This window comes from Trichechus manatus, unplaced genomic scaffold, assembly GCF_000243295.1.
Source record: "Trichechus manatus latirostris isolate Lorelei unplaced genomic scaffold, TriManLat1.0 scaffold00115, whole genome shotgun sequence".
In the NCBI taxonomy this organism is placed as follows: domain Eukaryota; kingdom Metazoa; phylum Chordata; class Mammalia; order Sirenia; family Trichechidae; genus Trichechus; species Trichechus manatus.
The window spans coordinates 8,678,704-8,699,741 of NW_004444051.1; the positions used below are offsets into that span (position 1 = coordinate 8,678,704).

At 38.9% G+C, this 21,038-nt stretch overlaps 2 protein-coding genes across 2 annotated transcripts; one reads left to right on the forward strand and one right to left on the reverse strand.

Moving 5' to 3' along the window:
* Positions 1-12,603: 12,603 nt before the first annotated feature.
* H1-1 (H1.1 linker histone, cluster member) lies at positions 12,604-17,275 on the reverse strand. The gene has a single exon (XM_023738367.1). It carries the CDS (start codon positions 17,233-17,235, stop codon positions 16,591-16,593), a length of 645 nt encoding a protein of 214 aa, XP_023594135.1. The 5' UTR covers positions 17,236-17,275; the 3' UTR covers positions 12,604-16,590.
* A 1,581-nt stretch (positions 17,276-18,856) lies between these two features.
* On the forward strand, positions 18,857-21,025 carry LOC101348538 (histone H3.1). The gene has a single exon (XM_023738372.1). It carries the CDS (start codon positions 20,061-20,063, stop codon positions 20,469-20,471), a length of 411 nt encoding a protein of 136 aa, XP_023594140.1. The 5' UTR covers positions 18,857-20,060; the 3' UTR covers positions 20,472-21,025.
* Positions 21,026-21,038: the final 13 nt, after the last annotated feature.

Below are 21,038 nucleotides of genomic sequence, written 5' to 3' on the forward strand. Positions count from 1 at the left end.
GGCACAGAGAAACTGGGAGAATGAGGTGAGTTAAGAGACCAAAGCGGGGAAAGGGGGTTCGAGCCCGAGAAGTGGTGGATTAACTTTGTCGCAACTTCCTTAATTGAACAGAAAATCTTCATTTTAATATAACCAAAATCATTAATTTTTGCCTTATGACTCGTGCTTATGGGGTTTAGTTCAAGAAGTTTTTCCCAATCCCTTTAGTTTGCAGGATAGTCTCTTTTTCTTTTACAAATTGTAGAGTTTTACCTTACCGTTTTAGGTCTTTTATCCACGTGGAGTCCACCTATGTATGTGATGGTAGGTCAGGATCTAGTTTAATTTTTGTCATTCAGTGAGCCAGTTTTCCTGGCACCATCTACAAACTGTTTTCCCCGTTGATATGCGCTGCCTCCTTTTCTTTTGTTCAGTCCCGTTATCCACCTGCAGTCAGACTCTGAGCCCTTCATTATCTTCCAATGTTCTTTTGCCAATACGAGGCTCATATTATTACTATGACATTGTCATCCGCGTGGACTGGTCCTCTTTTTATCCTGTATTTTGAAGTTAATTATTTTGGGGCTTTTTCCTTTGTCAATTTTAGAATGTGTTTATTCTCAAAAGCAATTCACTAGAATTTGTTATGGACTGCAACGAATACAGATTTTTCCCCCATTTTTTAAATTTTTGTTTCTTTTTTCTTTTTGGTCATTGTTATGGGTTGAATTATGTCCCCCCAAAATATGTGTTGTAAATCCTAACCTCTGTGCCTGTTGTTATAATTCCATTTGGAAATGGGTTTTCCTTATGTTAGTGAGGCAGAATTAGTGTAGGTGTGTCTTGAGTCAGTCTCTTTTGAGATATAAAAGAAGTTAAACAAGCAAGCAAGCTAGCAGATATGGGGGAAGAGAGATGCCAAGCCACATGAAGATCACGCAGGAGTGAAGCTCTGAAGAGACAAGGACCTTCCTCCAGAGCAGACAGAGAGAGAAAGCCTTCCCCTAGTGTCAGCATCCTGAATTTGGACTTCTGTCCTCCTAAACTGTGAGAAAATAAATTTCTGTTTGTTAAAGGCACCCATTTGTGGTATTTCTGTTATAGTAGCACTAGATAACTGAGACAGTCATTTTTGCCAGAGATCAGTTCTTTTGAAAGAACTGGCTTTTAATTTTGTTAATTGTTATTGTATCTTCATTTTTTCCTCCTTTTTTTGCTCATTTTTCTTTAGAAATTAAAATGTGCCTGCTAGACTTAGCATATAGTGTCTTTAAATCCTCATATGAATGAGTTTATCCTATAGCTATTTAGTGACAGATAAACTAGGACAATATGAAACAACCAGAATGATGGAACATGGAAAGTTCAAGGGTGGCCTTGGTTAGGGAGGGTAGCTACGGGCTAAAATAAAGTTTATGAGTTTTCTATTTTAATTAATCATACTATTATGCCCCCCCTTTAATTTCCATATAAAATTATGAGTTGATTATGTTGTTTTTGTGCGCCGACAAGTTGATTCCGACCCATAGCAACGCTGTAGGACAGAGTAGAACTGCCCCACACGGTTTTCAGGGAGCAGCTGGTGGATTCGAACTGCTGATCTTTTGGTTAGCAGCCTGAGCTCGTAACCACTGTGCCACCAGAGCTCCAAGTTAATTCTTTAATTTTTATTATTATAACTTAATTATTTTAAGGTAATAATAGTCACTCCTCATTCTAACCAATAATATATTGAATAAAAAATTAACATTATTGAAGAATAATTTATACCCAGTAAAATTGTACGAAGTCCCTGGGTGGTGCAAATGGTTAACATACTCAGCTGCCAACTAAAAGGTTGGAAGTTCAAGTTCGTCCAGAGGCTCCTCGAAAGAAAGGCCTGGTGATCTACTTCGGAGAAATCAACCTTGAAAACTCTCTGAAGCACAGTTCTACTCTGACACACGCCAGAGTCTCCATAAGTCTGAGTCAACTCAATGGTAACCAGTTTCATTAATTGTACAATTCAATGGCTTTTATACATATATATTAAAAACAAAAGAAACCTGTTGCCGTTGAGTCCAGCTCACAGCGACTCCATGTGTTACAGAATAGAGCTGCTCCATAGGTTTTTCTTGTCTGTAATCTTTATGGAAGCAGATTGCCAGGCATTTTTTCTGTGGCACTACTGGGTATTTCAAACTGCCAGGCTTTGGGTTAGTAGTCCAGTGCAAGCCATTTGTGTCACCCAGGGACCTACATTCATATAGTTACTACCATAATGAACATATAGAACATTTCCATCAACCTAGAAAGTTCCCCTCTGCCCCTTTGCAGTCAATGCCCTGCCCCTACAACCCTGGCCCCAGGAAACCACTGATCTGCTTTCTCTCACTACAGCTTAGTTTTCCCATTCCTGGAATTTCATAAAAATGGAATTTATATCATAGGTATTCTTTTGTGTTGGCTTGTTTCCCTCAGCATGTTCTTGAGATTCATCAATATTATTGCCATGTATCAGTAGTTTATTCCCTTTATTGCTGAGTAGTACCATTATATGGATATATTACAATTCATTTATCCATTCATCTGCTGATGGACATTTGGAATGGTTCTAGTTTAGAGCATTGTGAAAAAAACTGATATGAACACTTGTATACAGATCGTGGTGTGGACATGTTTTCATTTCTCTTAGGGAGTTACTGGGCTGTATAAATAATTGTTTAATTTTATGGGAAACAGCAAAATTGTCAAAGTGGCAGTAACATTGGCCACTTCCACCCACAACGTATGAGAGTACCAGTTGCTTCACATCCTTGCTAACACTGGAGATTTTCAGTCTTTTTAATTTTAGCCATTCTATTGGGTTGAAGTGGTATCTCATTGTGGTTTTGGTTTACCCATTTTTTTAATGACTTGTTTGTCATCTTACTAATTAAGTTATAGATTCTTTATATTTTCTGGATACAAGTCCTTTGTCAGATATATGTATTGTAAAACCACAATGAGATACTACTTCACACCTACTAGTAGGATGGCTGTTTTCAAAAACATGCGAATAACAAGTGCTGGTGAGGCTGTGGAGAAGTTAGAACCCTTATCCATTGCTGATTGGAATGTAAAATGGTTCAAACACTGTGGAAAATCGTTTGGCATTTCCTTAAAAAGCTAAAAGTAGAATTATCATATGACCTAGCAATTCAATTGCTAGGTATATACACAATTCAGTTGCTAGGTATATTCAATTGCTACCTATATACGCAAAAGATTTGAAAGCAGGAACTCAGAATAAATACTTGTATACCAAAGTTCATTGCAGCATTATTCACAATAGCAAAAAAAGTGGAAACAACCCAATATCCATCACCAGATGAATGGTTAAACAAAATGTGGTACATACATACAATGGAATATTATTCAGCCATAAAGAAAAATGAAAGTCTGATACATGCTACTGCGTAAATGAACCTTGAAAGCATATGCTAAGTGAAATAAGTCACACGCAAAGGACAAATATTGTATGGTCCCCCTTATATGAAATATCTACCATAGGCAAATGCATAGAGACAAAGGTAGAGTAGTGGTTACTGGGGACTGGGAGGAGGAAGGAATGGGAAGTTGTTGCTTAATGGACACTGAATTTCTCTTTGGATGAAAAATGTTTAAAAATGGATAGTAGTGGTTGTTGCACAATGTTGTGAATGTAATTAATGTCACTGAATTGTATACTTAAAAATGGCTAAAATGGCAAATTTTGTGTAATGTATATTTTACCATAATGACATTCAAAAAAGAAAAAATTAATTAACCATAGATGTGTAGGTCTGTTTCTGGCTTTGCAGTTCTGTTCCATTGATCTATGTGTCTATCCTTATGCCAATACATACTATCTTGGTTCCTATAGGTTTTTAATTTAATAAAGTCTTGAAATTGAGTAGTGTAAGTCCTTGGACTTGTTTCCTTTAAAGATTGCTTAGGTTACCTTTGGTCCTTGTCATTTCCATATACATTTAAGAATCAGGTTGCCAGTTTCTACCAGCTGTATTTTTTATTGAGGTTGTATTACATTTATATAGCAATTTGAAGAGAATTAACATCTTAATAATTTGTCTTCCAATCCACAAATATGGCATGTCTCCCCATTTGTTTAGATTTTACTGAATTGACTTCAAAGGGGCATAAGGCAACATTTTGAGTTTGTTAAAGTATTCTGTATCTTTGTTAAAAACAAACAAGCAAACCTGTTACGTCAAGTCGATTCCGACTCACGGCGACCCTATAGGACAGAGCAGAACTGCTTCATAGGGTTTCCAAGGAGTGGCTGGTAAATTCAAACTGCTGACCTTTTGGTTAGCAGCCAGACTCTTTAACCACTATGGCACCAGGGCTCTTGTATCTTGGTTAGGGTCGTAGTAATATGGGTGTATACATTTGTCAAAACTCATCAAACTATGTTTAAATTCTGTGCAGTTTACTGTATGTAAGTTATTATACTTCAATGAAGTTGATTTAAATACCCAAACCAAAAATTACCTCAGTTATCCATTTATTTTCTTTTACTGGTGTGATTCATAATCATCAGAATCATCTGACCTGAACATCATTTTATCAGTCAGTTCTATGTTTGAAATACTGCATTGGCTCATTACTGTCTTAATATCTAGCCAAGTCAGTTCAGAGCCTGTGGGATATTGTGTGATGTGGTAAAGAACATTCCTTTGCTTTATCTTCATTTGTGCTCCAGACCTTGACAGAATCCTGGCTTTCCCCCTGAGAGTGTTATTTTCTGAGGAGCTCTCTTCCTGGAAGGTAGACATTCCCTTTATCCCACAGCTTTGGGGTTGAGAGGTGGGGGTGTACCTTCCTTGTTCCCCAGTGTTACTTCCACACTTAAACCCTCCCACCCTCAGGGAAAAGCACTCTGCTTGCAGCCAGGCCATTCAGCCTTGTCACCCTGTGGCTCTATCAAACAACCTGGTCACATTCAGTATAGACCTCATCACCTAGTTCATGTAGTTCTACCCTAGTCTTATCCTCAGTCTGGGTGAACTTAGTGCTCACGTGTAGGGCCAGCCCAACACCTTGGAATATTGTTCCTCAAAGCCCCTGAACCACTTATAACGAAATCACCTCGATGTCTTTTTAAAATGCAGGTTCTTGGGCCTCACCCTCCACATTCTGATAAAGTCAGGTCTGAGGTGAAGCCCACGAATCTGGGTTTTAACAGGAACCCCATGTGGTGATTTTACACACTGGAGTTTGAGAGCTGCTTTCTTGGACTAGCATTTCCTCATTGCTTAGCTCCTGCGTTCCACTCCATCAGAGCCGCAGCTCACTCCACCCCACTGGAATCTAACCATCATGGAACAAGCCCTAGCCAACATCTCTGAAGTAGTAAGTAAATTCAGCTTTGCATATTCCTCTCCACAGTCTCATCCTCATCGACCTTTCACTCTGTTATTCACATCACCCTGTGGTTTGACCTCTTCAAGTCCCATGACCCCTCTGTCTTATCCCCATCTCCACACCCTCTACTCTCCTCGGTTTCTGCACTGTTCTGCCAAGACATCACAGTGCGTCCATTCATTGCATCTCTTGATATCCTTATCTTTCTTGTCCCTTTATTCTTACATTTCATCAGTTGAGCAAAACTTTAAATTTTGGTCAGCCCCATCAACTTCATTTGTCCCTAAGCAGCTGGGCTCTGCTGGAGAAATACCATGTGCTGTCATACAGTCATGGTTTGCACCTGCTGGGATATTAGTCAGTCCTCTCCCCATTCTCCACACTGGCTATTGCAAACTTCCTCCTCTACACTCATTTCTGTTTTCCCACCATATTGGGCATTGTTCTCACCATAGGACCTTTGCCCTATTCATGGAGAAAACCAAAGCCATCAGTAGAAACTTCACCAGCTGAAACATGGGAGAGACAATTGTGGGATGGAGCAAAAGTTTTATCTTAACCACTAGGAGGATTTTGTTTTCTCTTTAATAGCTGGAAGACAGAGAAACGTAATAAAGAAGCTTAATAAAATTTTGCTGCTGTTCAACTGATAATGTGTAAGCTGTCAATATTTCAGACTAGCCATTGTCTTGTGACTTATGGAATAATCCAAATAATATTTCACAAACCTTCAAATGAGTTTAAGCCTAAGGGATCACTACTGTGTCATATCTGATAATGAACAAAAAACACATTAATAGCGCATGGAGTGCTTTTATGTTTTCTTTGGATATTGGGAATTTAGAGAACAATAATATATAAGGGGAAAATATATTTGCTTTGGGACTTTTAAAGTATTTAGCCTAACAAATCTAGACAACACAGAAATCTGCTGATTAAATGCTCGTTCTGGTAAAGTAGAAACTTGGATTTCTGAAAAAAAAAGGTAGGAGGAGTTGCCTTTGATATGTTTTTACACTTCTACATAAATACAAATTTAAACAAACTTAAGGGGAACATTTTATTCATTCAATTAGTCTTTAAAGTTAAGGCAAGTGTACAGGTTAATCTCCTAAACCACATATAGTTAATGGCTTTGTAAATTAAGAAATTCTGCTAAAATCAATACAGTAATATGATGAAAAGTTCATAAATGCCAATTATCTTGGAACATATTCTAAAGGAGCAAATATGTAACTTCAGAAATACATTAACTGGAAAGTTAATATAGCAGCCAAAATATTCTGGAATTTCTTCTAACAAAACAGATGAGTGGCTTTGTAAATTTAGTTATACTAACAAGTTTGAAGAATTATATAGCATTTAAATGATTATTATGAACACATAGAAAGCTAACAAAAATGTTGGCTTAAGTCAAAAAAAAGCAAAATACAAAATTGAATATATACGACGAACTATGGAAAATATACTCCACATCTTTATAAACGTTAGACGTTAATGTAGAAAAGTAAATATAGCTGTTGATATTTTGTTCTGAATATTTTATTTTAATATTTGGATGTATAACCTTTTCTCTGAACACTTGGAAATAGTAGGCATGATGCTTATTAAAGGCCCCCAGCTTCAGCCTTTTCTAATTCCATGGTTAGCCCGTCATAAACCAGGGACCTCCGTCAGCTGGACAAATCTGGGAATACGCTGAAACATCCCCGCTCCATAATTCCTTCTCTCCTAGTTCCAGGTGAACAATTCCTTCTAGTTTTCCCACACTCCACCCTCTCGAGACACCTACACTCTGACATTACAGTGTCACCCTGTTATGTCCACTTGTATTCAAGAAGTATCAGTTTATTGTCTCTAGGAAGGCTCCCTTTAGCTATAAATCTCATCCTGAACTTCACCTTTTAGAAACATTCTTGATGCCCATCCTAGAGTATATGTTAGGTGCCCTAGGTGATAGGTTGTGGAGACACAGGATGAGAGACAATTGCGGGATAAAGAAAAGGGGTGCCTAGATGGAGGAACACTGACTGAAAGTCAATAAAAGAATAGGGATTAAAAGAATCAACGTGTATTGAATCTGTACAAAACGATTTTACTCTATCCTGCATCATGTAAAGATAAGCTCTAATAAGGTAGTGGGGTTTCCAGTTTCAGGGTTGTTTATCCCTCAATTTCTTTCTTCAGTCTGAAAATCCAAGACAGTTAGTTGTTTATGATCTTGCCAAAGCCCAAATTTGAATCACATAAGCTAAGATACTGGCATTCAGTAGGGAATCATGACTTCTCTGCCAGCTCAAAGTGGTAGTGGTGGATTCTTAACCCTTGGTGACTTGCATAATTACTTATAAGAAGTAATAAAAGTTCATTGTGTATGTGGAACAAATGACCATAAAATGAGGAATAAAATTTTGGTGATAATTGAAAATTGAATTTGCTTATCATGTGGGAATATACCCAGGGGACATAGATTGGAAAAGGGCATGTCTCTGTCCCTTCCCATCTCCACTTCTTTCCCTCCCTGGCGGTAAGCTTCCACTTCTTACTTCTGTTTCAGTATTTCCAAGTCCTTTACCCCATGGTCTTTCTATCCTACAGGCAAGATCACACCTGTAAACTTTTGTCTTTTCTATCCCTATACCCAGCATGGTACACCTGTATTTCAGCATGGCTGGGGAAAATCACCCAGTCTTGAATTTTTTGGTCAATATAAATCCATGGTCATGAACCTCACCTGGGTTTTCTACACTGCCCACCAGTAGTGAACTTCTCAGATTTGTTCTATTTCTGCTTAACTCATTCTACAAATATTTATTAAGAGCTTACTTTGTGTAGTGTAGGCATTGAGGATTCATTGGTGAATAAGACAGTCTTTGTCCTTGTGGAACCTACATTCTGTATGGAAGCTGTTCCAGATATTCCCTCTCTCAAAGCTTTGAGCCTCTCCCAGCTCTCTCCCAGCACTCACTTTCAGCTCTTATCTCACTCCCACCTTCACGGGAACAATAGAAGCCATCATAGTAGAACGCCAACTTCCTGACTGAACTGCATATGCCATCTTTTACTCTTTCAGTCCTATAAAATGTTAGAGTGCCATATTAGGGTTCCAGAAGGACAAAGCTAAACCAAAAGGTTTAACTGAAGAGAACATAATGAAGGGATTATTTACAAAGGTGTGGACAAGGTTAAAGGGAACAACAAGGGATGATGAGGCATCCAGGGATCAGCAGCAGAGGCGATCTGATACCACCCTGTGGTGGTTATTAAGATCTAGTCTCTTCTATACTTTGCAGAGTGATGCTGTCGCTAGGATCTTGCAGACCACATTTCTGCTTTGCCAACTGCCTCCCCACTAGGCTCTGTCAATAGGAGGCACAGGAGGAAGGCTGGAAGAGCAAGAAAGGACTTCCTGCTTACGTACTGTTTGCTTCCATGTTTGTTGGCATCACCACAGCAAGGGTTCTTCACCCTAGCCTTGACAGTTGAATCCAGTAACAGCAGTTGGTTCCAGTTCCACGCTCGCTCCTAAAATCAGCCTTATCTGCCTCTACAGACTTAACTGACATCAGTTGGCAAGTGTCCCTCCTCAGAGGTCTGGGTCCTAGTTCTTGGATTCTCTCCAAGAATTTTCTCTTCGCTCTCCCAACCCTAGAGCTGGTAGCTGCTTCTTGTTACTGTCTCTGTGATGCTTCAATCACCTTTTTGTGTTTTCAGTTCTCTAATTAACCAATTAACAATCATTTACATAAAAATTTATGTGTGCTGCAGTTAGTATTTTTGCCAGTGTATCTTTAGAATTGATTCTTAGATGTGGGAATTTTGGTTTAAAGACTAAATGGTTATGTTATTTTATTAGATGTTTCTAAATTCCCCTCTTTAAGGATGGTACCAGCAATGTATGAGAGTGCCTGTTTGCCTACAGCCTCACTTGCAGAGTAAATTGTCAAACCTTGGAATTTTTGCCAGTTTGAGGCTTGAGAAACAATATCTCAGTATAGTTTTAATCTGCATTCCTCTTATTATGCACAAGATTGAGATCATAGATTTATTTTCTTTTTTCTGTGAACTGTCTTTTCATTTTATTTTTATCTCTATAGTTTTTATGTCTTTTCTATTTAGAAGCTCTTTATATATTTGTGATATTAGCCGTTTATTTGTAATATAAGTTGCAAATATTTTTTTCTCAGATTGTCAATTGTCCTTATTACTAAGGGTGCTTTTTGCTGGGTAAAAGTTGTCAACGTTATTAATATTTTCCTTTTATGCTTCTAGATATTGAGTCAGTTAGGAAAGGTTGCCCCACTCATTTATAAAGTAATTCACCCATATTTTCTTCTAATAATTACATAGTTACATTTTTAACACTTAGGTCATTTTAGAATTTATGCTTGTATATAGTTTGAGGAAGAGATACAATTTTAGTTGGTTTTTTTTTTTTTTTTTTTTTACTACTAATTGATCTAACATCATTTATTAAAAGAGTTTTCTTAACTGATTTGGTTTGCTGTCTTTACCTTATACTAAATTTTATATACACTTGGGTCTCTCTGGATTTTCTGTGCTGGTTCATAAGTCTGTCTATATTTTCATTCACCAATACCACTCTGTTTCATAGAGGCTTTACAGTACATTTTAACACATAGTAGTCTACCTCCCATCCCTCCGTTGTTCTCCCCCCCACCCCAGCTGTTTTTGCTTGTTTTTTTTCTAAATGAACTTTAGAATCAAATCAAATCACAGGGCAAAAGCATTGGGGAAGGGAGGTGATAGTTTTCTTTTTTTTTAAATTGGGATTGCATATAAATTATAAATTAAGAACTGATACCTATAAAATTGAGTCTTCATATCTAAGTACATGTAGCCCTGGGTTGTGCAAATGGTTAAACATTTGGCTACTAACCTAAAGATTGGCGGTTTAAATCCACTCAGAGGTGCCTGCGAAGAAAGGCCTGGCAGTCTGCATTCGAAAGGTCACAGCTATTGAAAACCTTATGGAGTGCAGTTCTATTTTGAAACACAGGATTGCCATAAGTTGGAAACTTGATGGCAACTGATTGGTTATCTAAGAACATGAAGTGTTTTTCATTTATTCCAACCTATTTTTGCATTTTTCAGCAGTATTTTAATAGTTTTTGTCACATAAGTTTTAGACATTCTTGTTACATCTATGCCTAAGTATTTTATTTTTTGCCATTTGTAAATGGAATTTGTTCTACTATTTCTTCTACTTGGCAATTGTTTCTATATAAGAAGATTATTGATTTTTCTGCTTTTAATCCTAATACTCTATTTTTTTTGTTTGTAGTAGTTTTCCCATGAAATATTTGAATTTTCAAGATATGTGATCTTTACACAGAAAACTATAAACATTGTTGAGAGAAATTAAACAGTAAAATTAAAAAGGGAATATATTGTACTCATGGTTGGAATACTCTATTTTAAAGGTGTCGGTTGTCCCCAAATTGACCCATAAATTTAGTGCAATATTAATCAGAATCCCAACAAGTTTTGTTATAGAAATAAGCAATATCCAAACTTAACATGCGAATACAAAGAGCCAAGAATAGCTAGAGCATTCTTGAGGAAAAACAAGGTGGAGCACTGATAAAGTAGTGATAATCAGTACAGTGTGGTGTTGGTGCAAGTAATACAAGAATTTTCTATACACTAAAGATAGCATTTTTATCATTGGGGGTAAAGATAAACTTGTAATAAAGTGTAGAGACAACTGGATAACCATTTATAAAACACCATATACCAAGATAAACTTTTAATAAAGGGTAGAGAACTAGATAACCATTTGTAAAACACTGTATACCAAGATAAACTCCAAGTAGATCAAAAATTTTAATGTAAAAAATAACCCACAGAAGTAATAGAAGAAAATATAGGTTAATTCATTTATTCTTGGTGTGGGAAAGACCTAACTATTATTCAAAACTAAAAGCCGCAAAAGAAAATACTGACAAATTCAATTACATAATAATAAAAAGGCTGCAGAGCAGAATTCGTCATAGGGAAAGTTAAAAAAACAAATGACTATCTGGGAAAACATTTTGCAACTTATATTACAAAAGGCTCATCTCTCTAATATATGTAGAGCTTCTGGAATCAGAGATAAAAGGAGCCAAAAACTTTCTTAATAAAAAGGTGGGCAAAGGACATTCATAGTGCACAGAAAAGGACAAATGTGCAAAGTAATTTACTCATTTGGTTTTGATTACAAAAGCAAAATATTTGGAGCAACCCAAGCATCCAGCGTAGGGGAATGGATAACTAAACCATGGTTCCTTCACAAGATGGATATCATGTACCTGTGGAAAGAGGTGAGGAAGACCTCCAGGACAGACTGCTAAGTGAGCAATGGTACAGAACATGTATGCATTATGCTACAAAAGAGTGGGAAAGAAGAATATATATAGTTTTGCTCAATTTACATAAAGAAACACTGGAAGGTGAACTGTGTGGAAGGGACAAAGGTATGGGCTTCTTAGTGCACAACTTTTTTGTATAGTTTTGATTTTTGAATCATATTAACATATAATTTATTCAAAAGAAAATTAAAAAGATGTGATCAATGATAGTTGAGGTGTAATAACATATCCTAGGTCTTTGTATTTGTTTATAAGTTGCTTTGTTGTAATTTTACCAAAACCTGTAATTTGTGATGTTACTTTCTACCCTTTGACATAGAAATCCCACTTCTGGGAATCTATTCTGAGATACACTTGAAAATGACTGTAATTTTTGTTAAATATATATATTTTTAAATCCAACAATAGGTAACTGATTATGGTACATACACACGATAGAATTTTACTTAACAACTTTTTAGTAGTTCATACCTCTGTTTTAGTCCGGTTCTGTTATTATATGCAGAATAACATTTTTTTGCTGACTTACACTTATATGGGCTTATTTTCAAAGATTTGAAAAATACGGTGTAAAGAAAAAAAAAATTACTGATAATCCCCCCTCCTTCTTCCCTACATCCAGCATTCCCCTTTTTCACTTTGGCTACTCACAATACAATAAAACCTGTAGCATCAAAGATGAGAGATTTTTCCCCTTCATCTTTTTCCCATCTATGTATGATTATTGTATGATTTACTTACCAGAACCTATTATTTGTAGCCTTTACCTTCTTAGTCCCTGGGTGGCACAAATAGTTAAAATGCTCGGCTGTTAACTGAAAGGTTGGAGTTTCAAGTCCATCCAGAGGTGCCTTGGATGAAAGGCCTGGCAATCTACTTTGGAAAACTCAGCCACTGAAAGCCCTGCCTACTCTGACACACATCAGGTTGCCATGAGTCAAGTCAACTCGAGGCAACTGGTCACATTTTTTGTTTTTGTTTAATATACCTTCTTAGGGGGGCCCCACTGATCCTCAGTTAGTCCTGGAAGTCATATAATCTCCTGTGCTTTCTTTTGCCTCCTCCCCCCTTTTCAAAGCCCCACAGGGACAAACCAATTAGTAAACAGAATTTTTATGTCACCATTGTCACCAGTTTATCTTAGGAAGATTCCTGAGACAGTAAATGAGATTGATTTCAAATCTCTGTCTGCTATTTTGTATTACTATTAGAGCTAATAAAATTCTGTGGTCAGAACATCAATTTAAATGATAGAGTCTTGGATTTGGAAATGACCATAGGGAGCATCTTAACCATTGGTGTTCAGAGTTTTTTGACTGTGATCGTCAATAAGAAATGCATTTTTCTTTATGTTCCAGCACCTGCCTACATCTGCCTAACAACATAAGTACCAGAAACCGAAGTTCCAGGGAGTCATATTTACCTTTAATGTGGCACACACAAATATGTTCTTATTCTCTTCTATTCCATGTTTGAAAAACACTGCTCTAATTCAACCCTTTTACTTTTAAATAAGTGAAAGCACTAAGAGGTGGAATAATTATTTATATTTATCCATGAGAAATGGTCAGAGCCAGGTCTCCCCTACTGTTGATGTTGGATGCCTCAGGACTCTGTCCTTTCTCATCTCTTTATACTTTTCTCTATCTCAGTCACTTCCTGATTCACCTCATGGCTTTGAATTCCATCGATATACCAATGACTCTCAAGGGTATAACTCCATCTCAGTTCAACTCCATCCCCCACCAAAGTACTCTTGTGAAGACCACCATGACTGCCATCCTACTAAACCCAATGTTCTCACCTTAATCTACCAACAGCATTTGATCCCTTGATCACCACTCCCTCCTTCACTGTGTAATTTCACAGCTCTGCAAACTTCACAGAAGGATTTCTGATTGATCCTTCTCCAACTCCGTCACACACCTGTTCCTTTCTTATAGATGACCATCTTAGAAAAACATGCCTCATTCTTCTGTTTGAGGCTTTCAGCTACATTGACTGACGGCTTAACATCTAACACCAAACAAAGTAGAAAACCCATATGATCGTATCAATATATGAGAAAAATCTAGCCAACATGCAAAAAAATTTTTTAAAGGAAAATAGGAATAAAAAAGAACCATTTAAATATAATGGAGGTGCCAAAAATTAATAACAAAAACAAAGAGGGAACAATGGTAAAAAAATAATAATAATATTATCCTAAGGAACAAAATACTTAATACTATGTAAGTTAAAACCAGGAACTAAGGAGGGACGCCTGCTAAAATCATTATTTGAGTCTTCTTAGAGATTCTAGAAAACACAATATGAAAGGAAAAATACTTGGTATTCACATTGAAGAAAACGAAAAAGTGAAATTATTTATTTTGCTGATAACTAGAAAAAAACCAAAGGGTTCTAGTTTAAAGAGTACAGAAAGAAAGGGAAACGAGTTACAGAAACGGGAAAGTTAGCTGGTACAAGATATTAATACATTTCTTTCCTCCTAGCAATAAGACCTAAAAAAAAGAAAAAGAAAATGAGAAGAGTATTCCATTCACAATAGAAACAAGTGTATAAACTAATTAGGAATACAATTAAGAAAATACATGACATATAAAAACAGTAAAATCATAAATTGAGAACAGAACAAAAGGAAAGATATTTTTGAATGGGAAGAAAATATTTAATGTCACTTCTCAGCTTCTCACAAAATAAACCAAAAATAATTTAAACACATTATAGTTAGAACCCAATCGAGTCTTTTAAATATTGGCTAAAGTGTTTAAAAAGTTTATATTGGAAGTATACATGCCCAAAAACAGCCAAGAAATTTTACATAACTATGAGTGGGAACTTGCTACATTGGATATCAGAGCATATTATAAAGCCATTATAATCAAATTAATATGGTATTGATAAAGGAATAGACAAAAATATCAGTACAAAAGAATAAGAATTAAACAGATCCCATTATATGAGAATTTAATAAATAACAAAGGTGGTATATTTCTGTTCAGTGGGGAAATTGATGGATTATTTAATAAATGGTGTGAGAACAACTGGCCATCCACATGGAAGAGTGTAAACTCAGCTTCTAAGACTACATAAAATAAATCCTAAATGAACTAAAGACTAAAAACTTTTTTTAAAGCAATAAAATTTTTAGAAGAAAATCTAGAAGCCTGCATAAGCAGTGGAGGGAGTTGGCCTTCTTAACCAAGAGTGGAAATATAGAAGCTATAAAACTTTATGGCAAACATTTTATTATTTTAAAGTTTATATACATATATGTAGTCTGTAATGTGCTATGCCAGCACCTACTGAAATTTAAAATACACTCACCTAGCAATCCCAGTCCGGGGACTCTGCTTATTGCACGGTGGTCAGCAGCGGTAACTGGAAACAATGTGAATGCCTATCAGTAGGAAATGGGTGCTAAATGATGCTACTTCACGTGAAGGACGTTTTAAAAAATGAGGAAGGGTATAATTATACCCGTTGACTCAAAGGTGGTGTTAATAGAGAAAGGTAAGATGCAGAGAAGTATGTGTAATATCACCATTTTGTTAAAAACAGAAAACTAACCGAAAAGCAAAACAAGGCATACAGGTACATGGGTATGTGTATGTAAAAGTCTGAGTTCAAAGGAAAACATGAATGACTACATACCAGTTTGTTTACGTGAGGTGGGGAAGGGGGAGCAAGAGTGTGAAATGCCTATATGTGAGGGGATGGAGGGATCCAAACAAAACAGTGGAAAAAGGGAAAAGACCATTAGAAAAATAAAACAACCAATTGTTAACGAATTTGTATATGTATATACAAAAATAAAGTTCCACAACTAATTGAGCTGCACTGAGCGTAATTCATGATAATACTGTTTGTTCGCTATGAACAAAATAGACGAGTTATTAAAATCTGAATCCCAGAATTTAAATAGCAAAAGCTTAACGGGGCAATTCTGCGAAAGGGTTCCCAGTATTAACGTGGGGTGATGCCACCAGGGTTGAAAACACTGCACACGATGAAATACGATCCAGTTAGACACAGTGGGATTTTAAAATATTATCCAATCGGCAGTTTAGTTTCTAGAAACACGCAGAAAAAGCGGGTGAGAGCTTTTGAGCTTCAGCTCTAAAACTCCGTGGCAGCCAAGCTCCTTTGTTTGGGCCAGGGCCCGCACCAGAGAGATTCCGCACAAGTAAGATGGACCTCCGCTTGCAGAGCTCCACGGCAAAGGCACTACAGGAGTGCGAGGCCTACCTGGGGAACTCTTTGAGGACACCACCTGTGCTCCATCTACCCCAAGCAGGTCACCATCATGCTCAAGGACATCAAAGCGTAAACTATAGGTTTCGCCGGATTACCCCAGAAGTATTTTTTAGGGGCCACCAAGTTTTGAAAAAGGCCGCCTTTACAATAGTCCCTAATGACACAACGCCTATTTTAGCTCACCGGCCACAAGGAAGTGAGTAGACCCATGCATGCATAGAGTACACGCTTCGAGTCGGGGCCGACTTGATCAGTGGCTAACTAGTATAGGATGCCAAGATAACGGATATGTCCTGAAAGCTCAAGTGATTCTAGTTACAGGAAGGTTTGCCCCAGGCAGAGAAAATAATCAGGCAAGGGGCTCATTTGGAATTACCGTAAAATCATTAAGAACCTACTACTTGGTTAAGACTTAATTAGCACGTCACTCAACTCAGGTGTGAGGACTCAAAACTCGGGAGTAATCCTAATACGAACCAAAGCCAGTTATTTTACAACTAGCTGAAAATCCGTATTGAAGCTCTTCTCTTGAAAGACATAAGTGGCTCTTAAAAGAGCCGTTTGGTTATTGAAGAAGCTTCCAACCAGAACTTTACTTTTTCTTGGGAGCCGCCTTCTTCGGCTTGGCAGTTTTCGGCTTGGTCACCTTTGCCTTCGCGGCTTTGGGCTTCACCGCCTTAGCTTTGGCAGGACTCTTGGACACCTTCTTGACCTTCACAACTTTAGGCTTCTTAGGACTCTTAGAGGATTTCCTTACCGCCGCAGGCTTCTTAGTCTTCTTCGGAGTCTTGACGCTTTTCTTGGTAGTAGCCCCAAGAGGCTTCTTGGGCTTCTTAGCGCCTGTTACCTTAGCTTTTGCTGCCACCTTTGCGTTGCTGGGCTTGGCTTCGGCAGAGACTGCCTTCTTGTTGAGTTTGAAGGAGCCTGAAGCGCCGGTGCCCTTAGTCTGCACCAGGGTGCCCTTGCTCACCAGGTTCTTCAGGCCCAACTTGATGCGGCTGTTGTTCTTCTCCACATCGTAGCCAGCGGCTGCCAACGCTTTCTTGAGCGCGGCAAGGGACACGCCGCTGCGCTCTTTGGAGATAGAAACTACCTGCACTATGAGCTCCGATACTGAAGGCCCTGCAGGCTTCTTAGCAGCCACTGCAGCCTTCGAGGGTTTCTTCGCCTTCTTGCCAGCTGGAGCTTTCTCCGGAGGCGTGGAAGCAGCCGGAGGTGGCGGCGCGGTCTCCGACATAGTGACAGCGAGAAATCACAAGAAGACACCACTAGAACCTGACGAGACAGGAGAACGCAAAGGGCCAGAGCGGAGCATATTTATAGGGCGGGACCGCGCTGTGATTGGTGCGCGTCGATGCCCCACCCCCACCCCCGGGCACCCGAGCGCCTCCTGTGCCGCCCCCTAGCTTGCTCGGTTTCAGAAGGCGGCCGGAGGCTGAGCAGGCTTATTTCGCGTCTCTCCTGACGCGCAAGCGCACCCACAGAGCCGCGCGTGCCGTCCCAAGGCTTTGCTATGTAGAGAGGGAAACAGTGTGTGGGACAGGGTCGAGCTCTCTGTCGCCCAGTTACGTCAGAATGCTACTTTCCTCCCCAAAAGTAGGTAGTGTTTTGGTTTGGTTTGCAAATAGAAGTAGGCAATCTAAATTCCAATCACATGACAGTTTCACCTCAATTTCCAGAAATCACTAACACCGCAGTTAACATTCATACTGTACGTGTAGAAAGTTTGTGACAGCAAATGCAATTTCTTTAATAGCATGTTATTTCCTCAGTCCCACACATCTCACGCACGAAATTTCTGTGCCCTCGTTAACCATTAATTCCTACAACACACCCCGAACAGGCCCAAATGTTTAGTCTGTGTTCCATATCAGCATATGCTATCACTATATGGTGATATGTTCTTAATTGAAGAAATATTTATCGAGTGGTCAAAATCGAGCATACAAGAGTTGAATTTAAAAAGTGCGGACTGGACTACACAGTTTCCTGACACGCTTTATGACCGGGGTTTATCTCGCCTGATTGGGAAAGCGAGAGGGAACGCCTAGGAGTAAGATTTTAGAGCAATCCTTTAACTTGTCTGATACTATAAAGAGCATTTGGAAGCACCAAAACGCTAAGCGACTTCACACTGCGAACCAGAGACTAACAGAATAAGATGGTGTTAAAGTAGAATCTCATTACACATTCCTACCCAGGGTACCTAGCTCCCAGCACGTCCAGGAGCTTGGATATCACGTATCATTCTCGCGCGCGCGGTTGCTGTTCTCAAATAAGTCCGCTTTTAGATCAAGCAAACCGTGATTGTCTCCACCACCTTCAAACAACCTAACTGTTTAGCAACAACCGATACTAGTAAGTCAAAACCTTGGAAAGAGGTGTGTCAGGTGCTAGCCAGTAAAGGTCCTACACACATGCCTCCATTTCTCTACTACTTTTTCTTATCACCCATTTTCTTGAGAATTTATCATTTTAAAATATATTACATATATTTTTTATTAAGAACTTGGAAAACAGCAAGCGAGAACAAAACTACGCTTCTTTTTGTTTGAAGGCTAGATAATTGCAAAACACCCGAATACAAGCTTCCCGTTAAGAGGTTTCGCAAGAATACGCTTCAAAAAAAACAAACCTTTACTACTGTATCAGATCAAACGCTTCTAGCAGTAATTAACAACTACCAAACGCAGCTTCTGAAATTAACAAAAAAACAAAACCAAAAACTCCAAAGAAGCTAATTCAGGGAAAGTTTCTACGCTAGTTTCATTGAAATAATGGTTTTTGCTTCCTGTTTTTCCATAAACTGGCTTCAAATAAAACCACTCGTGCAAATGAGGTGTGCTAGGTCTGCTTTCTTATTGGCAGTTGAGTAAAGATCTCTTAACCAATAAAAAGGAATCATCTGTGCTACCTCCTGTTAGTGTAAAATGATCACATCTGATGTTGTGTGAGGTTTTCCTCATAAATAAGTAGTTGGGTTTTGGCCGCTTCGAATCCACTGCTCTCTCTGCTAGGGCAATTGTTACGAACAGCTATGGGCCCGCATGCCGGTTCATCAGGCGGCTGTGCTCGAATACCTGGCATCCGCCATTTTGGAACTGGTGCACGACGCGGCCAGCAACAACTAGAAGACGCCCATCATCGCGCAGCTGGCCAACCGAGACGCAGCAAACGGCTGTACAAAGTCGCCATCGCGCAGGGCGGAGTTCTGCCCTAAAAGACCGACCGAGAACTACAAAATGAAGGACAAAATAGATCTGATCTTCTGCATTCGCATGTAGGTTTTAGATATTGTTAAAATGTTAAAAGTCCACTTTCCTGAGCTGCCCAGTAGCGCAAAAGGAAGTCTTGCACCTTCCACTTTGATCAGCCAAATTGTGTTTATTAAAGCAATGCCACAGCCATTTTGCATCTAGGGAATTGTTCTCTAGGCTTCAGAATATAAGACCTTCAGAACACTCTTAAGTGTAGAAATTAGAAAACTAAACAGCGAAAAGACTAGTTACAGAAAATGTTTCTGTGAGCGCTGATGTAATATTTCCATATCTGAGATTATTACTTGTAGGTTTCCATGAAAGGTAAAGATTCTCTGTCACTTAAAACATCACAAAGGATTTCCATTTTTTAGTAAAAGTTTTCAGGAACTTCTAAACTGATATCGGGTAGAAGAGCACTGACGTGTACATTTAACGGGGGTGGGGAAAAAGGGCAATATTCCCTTTTTCCCCAAGAACTGAAGGGTTTTACAGAACTGGCGGACTACAATACCATTGAAATCTAACTTTGTGAAAAAAATAACCTGTTCTGTCAAATGCATTACGTTCAGACTAGTAAAAGATGGGGAAAAAGGTAACATGTGAAAGGAGCCAAGTGTAGAAAATAGTACCCAATGAAACTGCATTATTGCTGGACGAGAGCTTAAAAAGAAGCCAATCAGAACATGGCGCGTGATAGTTAAACATTTTTCTCATCCAATCACTACACCTCAGGTACTATAAATACTAGCGAAAAAGCTGGTTAAGTTATTAGTCCTTACTGTCTGTTTTCATCTTGTTTACTATGGCTCGCACCAAGCAAACTGCCCGTAAGTCTACCGGCGGTAAGGCGCCGCGCAAGCAGCTGGCCACCAAGGCGGCCCGCAAGAGCGCGCCCGCCACCGGCGGCGTGAAGAAGCCGCACCGTTACCGGCCCGGCACGGTGGCGTTGCGCGAGATCCGGCGCTACCAGAAGTCTACCGAGCTGCTCATCCGTAAGCTGCCGTTCCAGCGGCTGGTCCGCGAGATCGCTCAGGACTTCAAGACCGACTTGCGCTTCCAGAGCTCGGCCGTGATGGCGCTGCAGGAGGCGTGCGAGGCCTATCTGGTGGGGCTCTTTGAGGACACCAATCTGTGCGCTATCCACGCCAAGCGTGTCACTATCATGCCCAAGGACATTCAACTCGCTCGCCGCATCCGCGGAGAGCGAGCATGATTTTAATTTCCACTCAGTTTTCTTGGGAACATCCCTTCGGTCTAAAGGCTCTTTTCAGAGCCACCCACGTTTTCAAGTAAAATGGCTGTAGAAGACACTACCATGAATTCCATAATTGTTTGGTCAGCCATAAGCTTAAAAATTAGGCGTGGACAACATTTTGCTGGTTTACACGTGTGTTCTCTTGGTCTGAACATTAGGCAAGTAAACTCGTCCTTCGGCAAGTGAAAGGTATTAATGCTTCTCGAGCACCAATTGTGGAAGATAGAAGTGACAAAGGTATATCATAATATGATTATATATGGGTGGAAAACAAACCTTTCAACTTAAGTTCCTCTTTTATCTTGGGTGTTTTTACGATTTTCGTTTCTCATGAATCAATCTTTTTGCCCTTCAAAAGGTTTCTTCTCTCCTTACGAAAGTAATTTTTTTTAATGTCATATGTATACATTCCTAAACCCAATTGCTCCAAGTAGAAAAATGTAGGCCAGTTAAGGAAGCAAAGACCAGTTGGCAAACCGGGCTCCGCCTCGCTCCCGCAAATTCCCAGCATTTGGAGGAGGATTT

Bases quoted from the DNA above. Each gene is read 5' to 3' on its own strand.
- LOC101348538 (XM_023738372.1), top strand. From the start codon at position 20,061: ATGGCTCGCACCAAGCAAACTGCCCGTAAGTCTACCGGCGGTAAGGCG.
- H1-1 (XM_023738367.1), bottom strand. From the start codon at position 17,235: ATGTCGGAGACCGCGCCGCCACCTCCGGCTGCTTCCACGCCTCCGGAG.